The sequence below is a fragment of the Triticum urartu genome, chromosome 4A (genome assembly GCF_056163025.1).
Source record: "Triticum urartu cultivar PI428250 chromosome 4A, HENAU_Tu73, whole genome shotgun sequence".
In the NCBI taxonomy this organism is placed as follows: Eukaryota; Viridiplantae; Streptophyta; class Magnoliopsida; order Poales; family Poaceae; genus Triticum; species Triticum urartu.
In genome coordinates, this window is record NC_141876.1 from 62,432,891 (window position 1) to 62,445,615 (window position 12,725).

At 52.6% G+C, this 12,725-nt stretch overlaps 1 protein-coding gene across 1 annotated transcript; it reads left to right on the forward strand.

The window, feature by feature from the left end:
• Positions 1-9,497: 9,497 nt before the first annotated feature.
• LOC125550645 (subtilisin-like protease SBT1.7) lies at positions 9,498-12,459 on the forward strand. The gene has a single exon (XM_048713685.2). It carries the CDS (start codon positions 9,711-9,713, stop codon positions 12,003-12,005), a length of 2,295 nt encoding a protein of 764 aa, XP_048569642.1. The 5' UTR covers positions 9,498-9,710; the 3' UTR covers positions 12,006-12,459.
• The last annotated feature ends 266 nt before the right edge of the window (positions 12,460-12,725 follow it).

The following is a 12,725-nucleotide window of genomic DNA, read 5'->3' on the forward strand; positions in this document are numbered from 1 at the left end:
GACGCCACGCAGCTCCCGACTTCCTCTCACTCTCCCTCGCCCTCATCCCCTCCTCTGCTTCCTCCCTTCCCTCTGTCCGTGGGTGCCGAGACCACCGATGAGCACCAACGCGACCACAGCCTTCCCCATGCCTCTCCGACGTGACCTCGAGCTCCGCCGTTGACCCATACGCCGTCTCCACCGAGCCACATGACGAGAAGAGCCTCGGAGCGCCGCCCCGATGTCTTCTTCCTCCTCGGGTCACCGAGATCGCCGGCTACCGTGCTTCCGCTTCGACGCGTCCCCGAGCCCGCTGGCCTTCTCCTCCGCCCCCCAGTGAGCCCCTGATCGCTTTCCCCTGTCCCCTTCTTCGATAGCACACCCTAGCTGTCCGAGGCCGAAGACAAAGCGGCCAAGGAGCGCATTGAGCGGGAAAAGCAAGAAGCTCGGGTAGGCGAGGTGCAGCAAGAGCTCGAGGCTCTCGCCAAAAAACATGAGTCCTTAGAGCTTGACTCTAAGACGCGAGAGTCCGAGCTTGCGAAGGCGCTCGAAAGCACATGGAGCGCCAAGGCTGAAGCCCACAAGGCCCTCCAGGAGATGGATGCGGTGAAGAAGATAGCAGCGGGTAAGGCATTCATTATGCAAAGCAAGCATGTGAAGGAAAGTTTCCTTTTACTTACCTGAGTTCGGAGCTCTCCAGGAGCGTTCGCAGATCTTCCCCGCAGTGTACTGGATGCCGCGGAGTTTTACCGAGCTGAGGAGGGGAGCTCGACGAAAAAGTTGTTCTGGTCTCAGTTTACTGGGACCGAACACTCAATGCCCTTGAGCGACCAGCTGAAGCAACTGGTCGAGCTTCACAAGGCGGACGAACAGGCCATGAAGGGTCTTATAGTCCGGATGTGGCCTTGCGATCCCCTGCCTAGCAGCTACTTCGGTCTGGTGAGGTGGCTTGTGGATGCCTGCCCACGGCTTGACGTCATAAAGCGGTCCGTCTGCATCGAGGATGCACGCAGGGCTTTTACCCGGGCGAAGGTGCACTGGGCGAAGCTGGACGCCGTGAAGCTGGTGAAGGAGGGGCCGCCGGAGGGCAAGGAGCATCGCTGCCCCGAAATGTATTATGACAGTGTCCTGAAGGGTTCCCGCCTTGTGGCAGAGGAATGTGCCAGAGATGTAATTTTTGAATGAACATGTTCATGTGATCCTGTAAATGAAACGAGTTCATTTGCGCTATGCAACGCTTTTTGAATTTAAAATATTACCTTATGTGCGTCCGTTTATAAAATCTGAGAGTTGGCCAGTCGTCGGCTTCTGCCCCCATGTAACTAGTACTGGGGTCTTCGGGATAAACCTGAGCACTCTTTATCCCAATTTTGGGTCCTTCGAGGGAGGTGTTCAGCACAACGAACCAGGCAATCAGACTATAAGGCTTTATCACTCTCACTTAGCCATAGAAGTCTACAGTTTTAAATTTTGGCGAAGCCCCTAGTATTCGGAAGGCCAAATTGGGGGCGCTATATACGCCTAAGTCGGACAAGGCCGACTCCTCACCCGAAGCGGAAAAAGTCTTTAAGGACTTGAGACCTCTCGAACAGCAACCAGCTCTCGCCTTATCATGACAGTCAGTTTTCAGCTTTCTCTACTGAGGTGCTCGTTCGGAAGAACCGGGACACAATCGCAGTATTTCTCCCGGCGCTACCTTAGCCGATATAGCGAAACGTAAGGTACCAAAACATGGGAGCCGGGCATACCCAACTATTGACCCAAGACATGATTCGGAGCTGATGCATATAATGCTATAAGTTCGGGGTGTCGCACTGTCGAAAGTGTTCGGACATCTCACGCCGTATTACCGGGTAAACGAAAGCCCCTGGCGTACTGACCGTACTAGAATGTACGGGTGCAAGTTGTTGTAAATGAACATATAAGAAAAAAGGGATGGATAATGCAATAATAGACTAATGCTATGCATTGTTATTTAAATAATACGTCGAAGCGTACTGATACAAGTAGTGCAATAAGCATAAAATAGGACTATTTGACATGTCCTATCCAAGGGCAAGCTGCGTATGGATAGTAAAAAGCGGGTATATCGATTATTATTAGAGACCACCTGGGGGTCCCCTTGTACATCTTAGCTTCTTGCCTCCTTGGTTGTTCCTTCCCGTAATGTGTCCGCAATCGTACTGTTGGAAAGGGCTTTCAGAGAGTAAGGTCATGAAAGAGAAAAAATGATAAAGGTATGCAGCCCCTAGGGCGGTTGAGCTGCATTACGGGACGTGCCCTGATCGTGCCCCCGCCTATGCCCATGGTATTTTCAGTGCGTAATTATGTACGCGCGGCATGGATTTTGTCGCTTGACTGGGACTGGGACGGGGGCCGAATTGCTAGGCGAGCTCCGAACGTGCCAGGCGATCCTGTTGCAGTTTACTCCAGACTCGCTTGACGGTGTCCGGGGGCTGTATCGCCGAATTGGTGGTTTGCCTTAAAAGGCTGCTTTGTGCTTCTGCTGCGAGGGCGGCAGTGTGCTCTTCCGTGCGGAGGAAGCGTTCTGTGTTTCCATTGACTGTTATGACCCCCCCTAGGTCCTGGCATCTTGAGCTTGAGGTATGCTTAATGCGGTACAACATTGAATTTTGCAAATGCGGTTCGCCCGAGCAGTGCATGATAGCCACTGCGGAACGGGACGATATCGAAGATTAACTCCTCGCTTCGGAAGTTGTCCGGAGATCCGAAGACCACTTCTAGTGTGATTGCGCTCGTGCAATGGGCCTCTAAACCTGGGATGACGCCCTTAAAGGTGGTTTTGGTGGGTTTGATCCTCGTGGGATCTATACCCATTTTGCGCATTGTATCCTGATAGAGCAGGTTCAGGCTGTTGTCGTCGTCCATAAGGACTCGAGTGAGGTGAAATCCGTCGATGATGGGGTCTAGGACCAGTGCGGCGGATCCGCCATGACGGATACTAGTGGGGTCGTCCCTGCGATCGAAGGTGATCGGACAAGCGGACCATGGGTTGAACTTTGGGGCGACAGGCTCCATCGCATAGACGTCCCTTAGTGCATGCTTTCGTTCCCTCTTGGGAATGTGGGTTGCGTATATCATGTTCACCGTCTTCACTTGTGGTGGGAACCTCTTCTGTCCTCCCGTGTTCAGCGGCCGGGGCTCCTCCTCGTCATCACTATGCAGCCCCTTATCCTTGTTTTCGGCATTTAACTTGCCGGCCTGCTTGAGCACCCCGCATTCTCTGTTGGTGTGATTGGCTGGCTTATCGGCGGTGCCGTGGATTTGACACGAGCGATCAAGTATGCGATCCAAACTAGACGGGCCCGGAGTACTTCTTTTGAATGGCTTTTTCCGCTGACCGGATCTAGAGCCTCTGAATCTGGCATTGACTGTTGTATCATCGGTGTTATCGCCGTTGTTGCGGCGCTTTTGTCTGTTACGATGTGGTCTGTCATTGGCATCTTTGGTATCCGAAGTGCTCGGATTCCTTGATGTGTTGTTGCTACGAGCCAGCCAACTATCCTCGCCCGCGCAAAAGCGGGTCATGAGTGTCGTGAGGGCTGCCATAGACTTCAGCTTCTCCTGGCCAAGGTGCCGGACGAGCCACTCATCACAGATGTTATGCTTGAATTCCGCTAAGGCCTCTGCATCCGGACAGTCGACAATTTAGTTTTTCTTAGTTAGGAACCGTGTCCAGAATTGCCTGGCCGATTCCCCTGGCTGCTGAGTTATATGGCTCAAGTCATCAGCATCCGGTGGTCGCACATAAGTGCCCTAGAAGTTGTCAAGGAATGCGTCTTCCAGATCCTCCCAACTGCCGACGGAGTCTGTTGGCAAGCTATTCAGCCAATGCCGAGCTGGTCCTTTGAGTTTTAGTGGGAGGTACTTGATGGCATGCAGATCATCACCGCGGACCATGTGGATGTGGAGGAGAAAATCCTCAATCCATACAGCGGAATCTGTTGTACCATCATACGATTTGATATTTACGGGTTTAAAACCCTCCGGGAATTCGTGATCCATAACTCCATCGGTGAAGCATAGGGGGTGTACGGCGCCTTTGTGCCGGGCTATATCACGACGCAGCTCATATGAGTCTTTTCTGCTGTATTCGGCCCGGCCGGATTTACTTTTAGTGTATCCGGCGTGACGGTCATCGTCCCGCGTTGGCGCGCGCCCCCGTGACCCGTATATCGACCTTGCATGTTTTGCCCTGCTGTCCAATACGTCTCGTAGGTCTCGTGTGTTTCCCCGGGCCTTGGTATTTTTGTTTGAGTGGCGGCGGGGTGCGGGCTGAACTTCAGGCCGAAACGCCTCTCTGGCTCGGCCACGAGGTGGCCGGTCAGCCGCATCGTACACTGGTGACGTAGGTTTCAATGCTTCCTCCTCGAGGTGGGGTAGCAACCTGCGCTTTGGGTAACTCTTGGAGGGGCGCTCGAGTTCGTATTCCTCGGCCGCAAGGACTTCGGTCCATCTGTCTGCTAGCAAGTCTTGATCAGCTTGAAGTTGTTGTTGCTTTTTCTTCAAGCTATTTGTTGTGGCCATAAGCCGGCGCTTGAAGCGCTCCTGCTCGACGGGATCCTCAGGCACGATAAATTCTTCGTCGCCGAGGCTCACCTCGTCTTCGGAGAGAGGCATGTAATTGTCCTCCTCCGATTCTCCATCTGCTGCCTGCTCTGGAGGGCTAGCTTGTTCACCCTCCCGCTCTACATGGTGCTGGAGGGGATTGTTTTTGTCTTCGTCACTATCTGGAGTGTTATTGTCTCTTGTGCCGGTATCACTACTTTTGCTATGGTGGGAGTGGGAGTGGGACTTAGAGCGGCACCGCTGACGTTGGCTCTTGGGTTGCTTCTTGGAGGGGTCATCCTCTGCCGTCTCGTCGCCATTACCTTCTTTGCGGGTGTCCACCATGTATATATCGTATGATGATGTGGCGGTCCAGCGCCCTATGGGCGGTGGTTCCTGTTCGTCTCCTGCATCGTCGTCCATACCATCGATGTCTTCAGAGTCGAAGTCGAGCATGTCAGTTAAATTGTCGACAGTGGCTACTAAGTGGGTGGTGGGTGGGCAACGAATTTCTTCGTCGTCCGCATCCCATTCTAGCCGGACATAGTTCGGCCAAGGTTCTCCTGACAAGGAGAGAGACCTTAATGAATTTAGCACATCGCCGAAAGGCGAGTGCTGAAAGATATCCGCGGAGGTGAACTCCATGATCGGCGCCCAATCGGATTCGATAGGCACGGATGCAGGCGACTCGGAGTCCGTGGCCAGAGACGAATCCAGTGGTTCGGCAACACGGCTCTCGTAAGGGGTGAAGTCAGTATCCGGCTCCATCGCCACTGAGAGTGCAGCCTCCATGGCGGGGTCTATCCGTCCGTCCTCGGATGGCTCAATTTGCTACGAATTGAAGGCCGGAGTAGTTGTAGGTGTGATCTGCCGAACACTGTCCGACGGCAGAGCTAAATCATGCTCGTCGTGATCGTGCGGCACACCTGACATGGGCTAGAATCCGTCGAAGATCAAGTCTCCGCGGATGTCGGTAGTGTAGTTTAGGTTTCCGAACCTGACCTGATGGCCAGGGGCGTAGCTCTCGATCTGCTCCAGATGGCCAAGTGAGTTGGCCCGCAGTGCGAAGCCGCCGAATACGAGGATCTGTCCAGGGAGGAAAACCTCACCCTGGACCGCATCGTTACCGATGATCGAAGGAGCCATCAAGCCTTATGGTGACAGCATAGTGGAACTCTCAATGAAAGCACCAATGTCGGTGTCAAAACCGGCGGATCTCGGGTAGGGGGTCCCGAACTATGCGTCTAAGGAGGATGGTAACAGGAGGCAGGGGACACGATGTTTACCCAGGTTCGGGCCCTTTCGATGGAGGTAATCCCCTACGTCATGCTTGATTGATCTTGATGATATGAGTATTACAAGAGTTGATCTACCACGAGATCGTAGAGGCTAAACCCTAGAAGCTAGCCTATGGTATGATTGTATGTTGTCCTACGGACTAAACCCTCCGGTTTATATAGACACCGGAGGGAGCTAGGTTTACACATAGTCGGTTACAAGGGAGGAGATCTACATATCCGTATTGCCAAGCTTGCCTTCCATGCCAAGGAAAGTCCTATCCGGACACGAGACGAAGTCTTCAATCTTGTATCTTCATAGTCCAACAGTCCATCCAAAGAATATAGTCCGGCTGTCCGGAGACCCCCTAATCCAGGACTCCCTCAAGAGGCCTTAATATCCCTTAGTTTCCAATAGGACCCTGGTGCATCGGGAGGGTAGGACAAAAGATTTCATGCAAGTTCTTTTCCATAAGAACGATGACTATATTCGGAATACATGCGTACATTACACTGATGAACTGAAACTAGTTCTGTGTCATCCTATGTTATAACTATTGCATGAGGAATCGCATCCGACATAACTATCCATCACTGATCCATTGCCTACAAGTTTTTCACATATTGATCTCTGCTTAGTTACTTTACCGTTGCCACTGCTACCGTTACTTCCATATTACTTTGCTACTAAATACTTTGCTGGAGGTATTAAGTCTTTCAGGTGCTGTTGAATTGACAACTCAACTGTTAATACTTGAGAATATTCTTTGGCTTCCGTTGTGTCGAATCAATAAATTTGGGTTGAATACTCTACCCTCGAAAACTGTTGCGGTCCCCTATACTTGTGGGTCATTAGGAGTCAACAACCACCGGGAACGGCTCGTGCGCGTTGGTAGGGAGGAAGGTGAGGACATGCATGTCGCCAATCGCCACAATGCCAAGACACGACCTAGTCCCAACTCTACTATTAATACTACTATATGCTTTGTTGCGCCAATTGGCGTAGGGACCAACTGCAATCCAGAAGCTAAGCGAACTATCTGAAGGACCTTTTCCTGAACTGTCTGCAAATGATCATGTTCATACCGTGTTTTGATCTGCCTTGGAATTGATCATTGCGCATAGCTTTCTCTAGCGATTTGTATTTGATGACACGAGACTCTGTTCATGTTGGAAGTTAAGGCAGAAAACTATATGAAACATAATATGGAAGTTAAGTATTGTATGTCTCTCTCTCTCCATCTCGATCAACCCAAGAAAGTTGACTCGAACCCATTTCTGTACTAAGAGTAGGTTGATAACCAACTGTGGAGGGCATTCTCCCTAATAAAGCGGATACCTCTGATCCTGCTTGAACAAAACGAAAGATATTATCAATAAATAAAAGCACGTCTTGCTTATTAACATCTCAGAAATATTCTACCATAGTTAGGGCGGTTAAACCAACTCTCATACGAACTCTTGGTGGTTCATTCATTTGGCTATAGACTGGAGCTACCTTTTGATTCCTTAATATTTTTTTTCATGGTTTAACTTGAAATCCTCTCTTTCTCTGGTAGCCCAAAAGTTATATGAACTATTTGAAACTATGTCCGGGAAGTTAAGCAACACTATGGTCATCATGCCAATCAAATGTTCGATAAATCATCTTGAGAGGCCAAAACCTTTGTGAAAGGTCTGAGCCATGCAAAGGTTTGTTGAGGAGAAAGAAGATGACGATGAATGTTATCATAGACGGTACCTCCTACTTGACAGGCATGCCATAATTATTCATCACTGACCCTCCTATATAGCGGTTGGTCATCAATATTTGCTCAAAAGCTATTTGACCCTTTTCCCGCATTGATCAACGAGAATGTAAAACTAATGAACTATTTGAAACTATGTCCAGGAAGTTAAGCAACGCTATGGTCATCACGCTAATCAAGTGTTTGTTCAATAAATCATCCCATAGTCCATTAGCATGTATAACTAATGAACTATTTGAAACTATGTCCATGAAGTTAAGCAGCGCTATGGTCATCCCGCCAATCAAATGTTCGTTCTATAAATCATCCCTAGGGCCATTAGCATGATTAACTACAAAACCATTGTCAAAGGTCCGATGCATGCGAAGGTTCTTCGAAGAGAAAGAAGATGACGATGAATGTTATGACAGACGATACCTCCTACTTGACTGACACGTGATTATTATTCATCACTTATCATCTTATTTACCGGCCAGTCATTGATATTTGCTCAAAAATAACATGTATTGAGTAATGGCTTCAAGCCCAATAAGAAAATTGATCGGCCCAAATAAGGGCAGGTCAAAAATTTCATCTAAGAAGTCATGAAACATTACCTAAAGAAAATCATGAAACAACACAGGAAAAAAAAAGGGGCAACACAAATCTTGACAAAAAAATCAAAGGTCAGAAAATTGACTTACAAAAATTTAAAATAACATGCAAGTTACACAAATACTGAAGTGTAATGAATTACATGCATTTTTCATGTGTGGCTAAAAAGCATAAACACTATAGAATTGACATTAGTTCTAAGGCACTTTCGAGCAAACGCTCTGCAAGCCGTTGGATTGAGGCTCACGAATCTCGATACATTCACTGGGAAGGCCATTGGTAGGGAACGCGCGGACAAAACAAAATCGTTGGATCATTTGATGCGACATGGGGAATGACATTCATGGGGGAACTTTTTTCTGTATATTTACGTTATGACAATTCTTATGTGCAACATTAGAATTTATTTCTTATGCACATGACAAATATCTGAACACATGTGTGGCAATTTCTATTGTACATCAGAACAATTATTTATGTTATAGCATGGAAATTCTCCTCCTTGCATCATGGCAAATCATAGATATTGTGTGACCTCTTTGTGACAACTTTCTCCAGCTATAGGATGGCAGGCTTCGTTTTTTGCCATGTGTGATTCTCTGGTACGCATGGAAAATTCCTGACAACCTTTCAATATTTCTTTTAAACATGACAAATCTTTATACAGTAGCATGACAAATATACCAGTTATAGCACAATAATTTCCGAGTGTTCGCTAGGAGCAGTTTTTAGAGGAAACACTCCCCGATCACACCGTTCGAGCCTCTCGGAGGAACGTTGACCCGTTATTGGGGTGTTAAAGAAACATCACAACCACAACAAAAAGCTGCCCAAAACAGCAGCAAAAACAAAGGGGGAAAAGAAGAAGGGAATGTTTCACGTTTTCACATGGATCCTCCGTCGTTTTAACGAGCGCCGTCCATAATCCGAAAAGATACATACTCTTACATAATACGGGACGAACAGAGTCCACACATGGTCACTAGCTAAAACTTAGCCGACAGCCGAGGATGCTTTGATTCCTCGTGGAGAGAATCCTCCGGGCCAGACACCGCAACCTCGCGTACACTGAAAGCCTCATCAGGAAAAAAGCAGCAGGCCCGGCAAAGACACAGGGGTCGACCGACTGGCAGCGCCAAAGTCCCAAAGTTGGCGAAGAAAACAAATCCATGTGACCCCCTTCGTCCCACCCTCCCTCCCGTGCCGTGCGTGCGCCCACATATACTTTCTCTGATATTGATATACGGATATCACTCACACTCACCATCTTTTACACTTACCCTCAAGCAATCACTTAACCACACACAAACTTCCTCTCCTCTCCTCTTCTTGTAGCACGCACCAACTGTCCATCTTTCGTCACACTCTTCCTTCCAATCATGTCTTAATCAGTAAGGCTATCGGGTGTGTATATATATAACCACGCGTCCTTGTAGCGGCTCCGAGCTAGCTCGCTAAGCTTCGTCGTAACACTACCACGGCGGCACCGGATATATATAGCTTCACGCACTGCTGCCGGTGCAGTGACAGCTGACTGGACAGGATGCTGATGAGGCTGCTGCTGGTGGTGGCTCTCGCCGTGGCGGCGGCGGCGGCGGAGCAGCGCGCCACGTACATAGTTCACATGGCCAAGTCTGCCATGCCGGCCGAGTACGCCGACCACGGCGAGTGGTACGGCGCCTCGCTGCGCTCGGTGTCCACGGGTGGTGCCCCGGCTGCCAAGATGCTGTACTCCTACGACACCGTCCTGCATGGCTTCTCGGCGCGGCTCACCGAGCAGGAGGCCAGCGACATGGCGGGCATGGACGGCGTCCTGGCCGTGAACCCCGAGACGCGGTACGAGCTGCACACCACGCGGACGCCTGAGTTCCTGGGGCTCGCCGGGAGCGAGGGCCTGTTCCCGCAGTCTGGCACGGGCGGCGACGTCGTCGTCGGGGTGCTCGACACCGGCGTCTGGCCCGAGAGCAAGAGCTACGACGACGCGGGCCTCGGCGAGGTGCCGTCGTCGTGGAAGGGCGCGTGCATGGCCGGCGCGGACTTCAACTCCTCGGCCTGCAACCGGAAGCTCGTCGGCGCGCGGTTCTTCAACCGGGGCTACGAGGCAGCGATGGGGCCCATGGACACCAGCAGGGAGTCGCGCTCCCCGCGCGACGACGACGGGCACGGGACGCACACGTCGTCCACCGCTGCCGGCTCCGCTGTCGCAGACGCTGACCTGTTCGGGTTCGCGTCCGGCACGGCGCGCGGCATGGCGCCCAAGGCGCGCGTGGCCGTGTACAAGGTGTGCTGGCTCGGCGGCTGCTTCAGCTCGGACATCCTCGCCGGCATGGACGCCGCCGTCGACGACGGCTGCGGCGTGCTCTCGCTCTCGCTCGGCGGTGGTTCCGCCGACTACTCGCGCGACAGCGTCGCCATCGGCGCCTTCGCCGCGATGGAGCAGAACGTCGTGGTGTCCTGCTCGGCCGGGAACGCCGGGCCCGGGAGCGCCACGCTCTCCAACGTGGCGCCTTGGATCACCACCGTGGGCGCGGGCACCCTCGACCGCGACTTCCCGGCGTACGTTCAACTCGGGAACGGCAAGAACTACACCGGCGTGTCCCTCTACGCTGGGAAGGCCCCGCCGTCGACCCCGACCCCCCTCGTATACGCGGGCAACGCCTCGAACTCCACCAGCGGAAATCTCTGCATGCCGGGGACCCTCTCGCCGGAGAAGGTGCAAGGGAAGATCGTGGTCTGCGACCGCGGCATCAGCGCGCGCGTCCAGAAAGGCTTCGTAGTGCGCGACGCTGGAGGTGCCGGCATGGTGCTCGCCAACACCGCCGCCAACGGCCAGGAGCTCGTCGCCGATGCCCACCTCCTGCCCGCGGCCGGCGTGGGTGAAAAAGAAGGCGCCGCCATAAAGTCTTACATAGCATCCGAGTCCAAGCCCACGGCAACGATTGTGGTCGCCGGGACACAGGTGGACGTGCGCCCCTCGCCGTTGGTGGCCGCGTTCTCGTCGCGCGGGCCAAACATGATCACGCCGGAGATCCTGAAGCCGGACATCATCGGGCCGGGGGTGAACATCCTGGCGGCGTGGACCGGCAAGGCAGGGCCAACTGGTCTCGCCGCGGACACGCGCCGCGTCAACTTCAACATCATCTCCGGCACGTCCATGTCGTGCCCGCACGTGAGCGGCCTCGCGGCGTTGCTCAGGAGCGCGCACCCGGAGTGGAGCCCCGCCGCCGTGCGCTCGGCGCTCATGACGACCGCCTACTCCACGTACACCGGCGGCGCCGGGGCACCCATCCTCGACGCGGCGACCGGCGCGGCCGCCACGCCGTTCGACTACGGCGCCGGGCACGTGGACCCGACCCGCGCGGTGGAGCCGGGGCTGGTGTACGACCTCGGCACCAGCGACTACGTGGACTTCCTGTGCGCGCTCAAGTACACGCCCAACATGATCGCCGCGCTGGCGCGGAACAAGACCTACGGGTGCGCCGCGAACAAGACCTACGCCGTCGCCAACCTCAACTACCCGTCCTTCTCCGTGGCCTACTCCACGGCGAACGGCGAGGCCGGGGACTCCGGCGCCACCACGGTGACGCACACGCGCACGCTCACCAACGTGGGCGCGGCGGGCACGTACAAGGTGGACGCCTCGGTGTCCATGTCCGGCGTGACCGTCGACGTGAAGCCGGCCGAGCTGGAGTTCACGGCGGCCGGCGAGAAGAAGAGCTACACGGTGAGCTTCACGGCGGCCAAGTCGCAGCCGTCGGGCACCGCCGGCTTCGGCCGGCTCGTGTGGTCGGACGGTAAGCACACCGTGGCGAGCCCGATAGCGATAACGTGGACATGACACGACAGGCGCCCAGAACGGCGCAAGCCGAGCGCCAAGCGGGGGCACCGCTGCCGGTGCGGCCAAAGGGTTCAGTGTGTAAAATTTGGGGGATTCGAGGGAGGGAAGGGTGAAAAATTGGACATTTGGTGGTATCTCTCAAATATCTCAATGTGTCAATAAGGCCCAATCATAACTTTTAGATTGTGATTTGGGGGAGAAATGGTGATGATGGAAAGGGATTGGGTGATGGGCATTGCTTTCTTGGAATCAAATTAGCAGTCTTGGCTAGCTTTGGGTAGTTGGATTGGGTCCTGAGTTGGATCAGATTGCAGCTTTGCAAGGACAGTTCCACTGTGGACTGATGCAACTTGTAGGGGATGTATCATTAGTCAGCAATCTTCCCTGTAAAATGTACCGTCTAAATTATTCTTTCCTCCATTATCAATGAATGGATTATCTTTTTTAAGATAAATGTGGTTGGTGCTGCGGGAGAGCATAGTTTGAGCTCCATACACTTGGAACTTGTGGCATTAACCTTTTCATTTCTATATTAGACGGCATTATACATGGATCCTACATGACCGACATCTAACCCTAATCACTGTGCTTTATACCACGAAACAAGATGTGTAAGGTAAAGAGAGGCAGGAGCGGAGCACGGCAGGGAGGGTGTGAAAGTTTTGAAAAGAAAAGAAAAGAAAAGAAGGCGAATAAAGGCCGCACGGCTGGGCCGCTGGT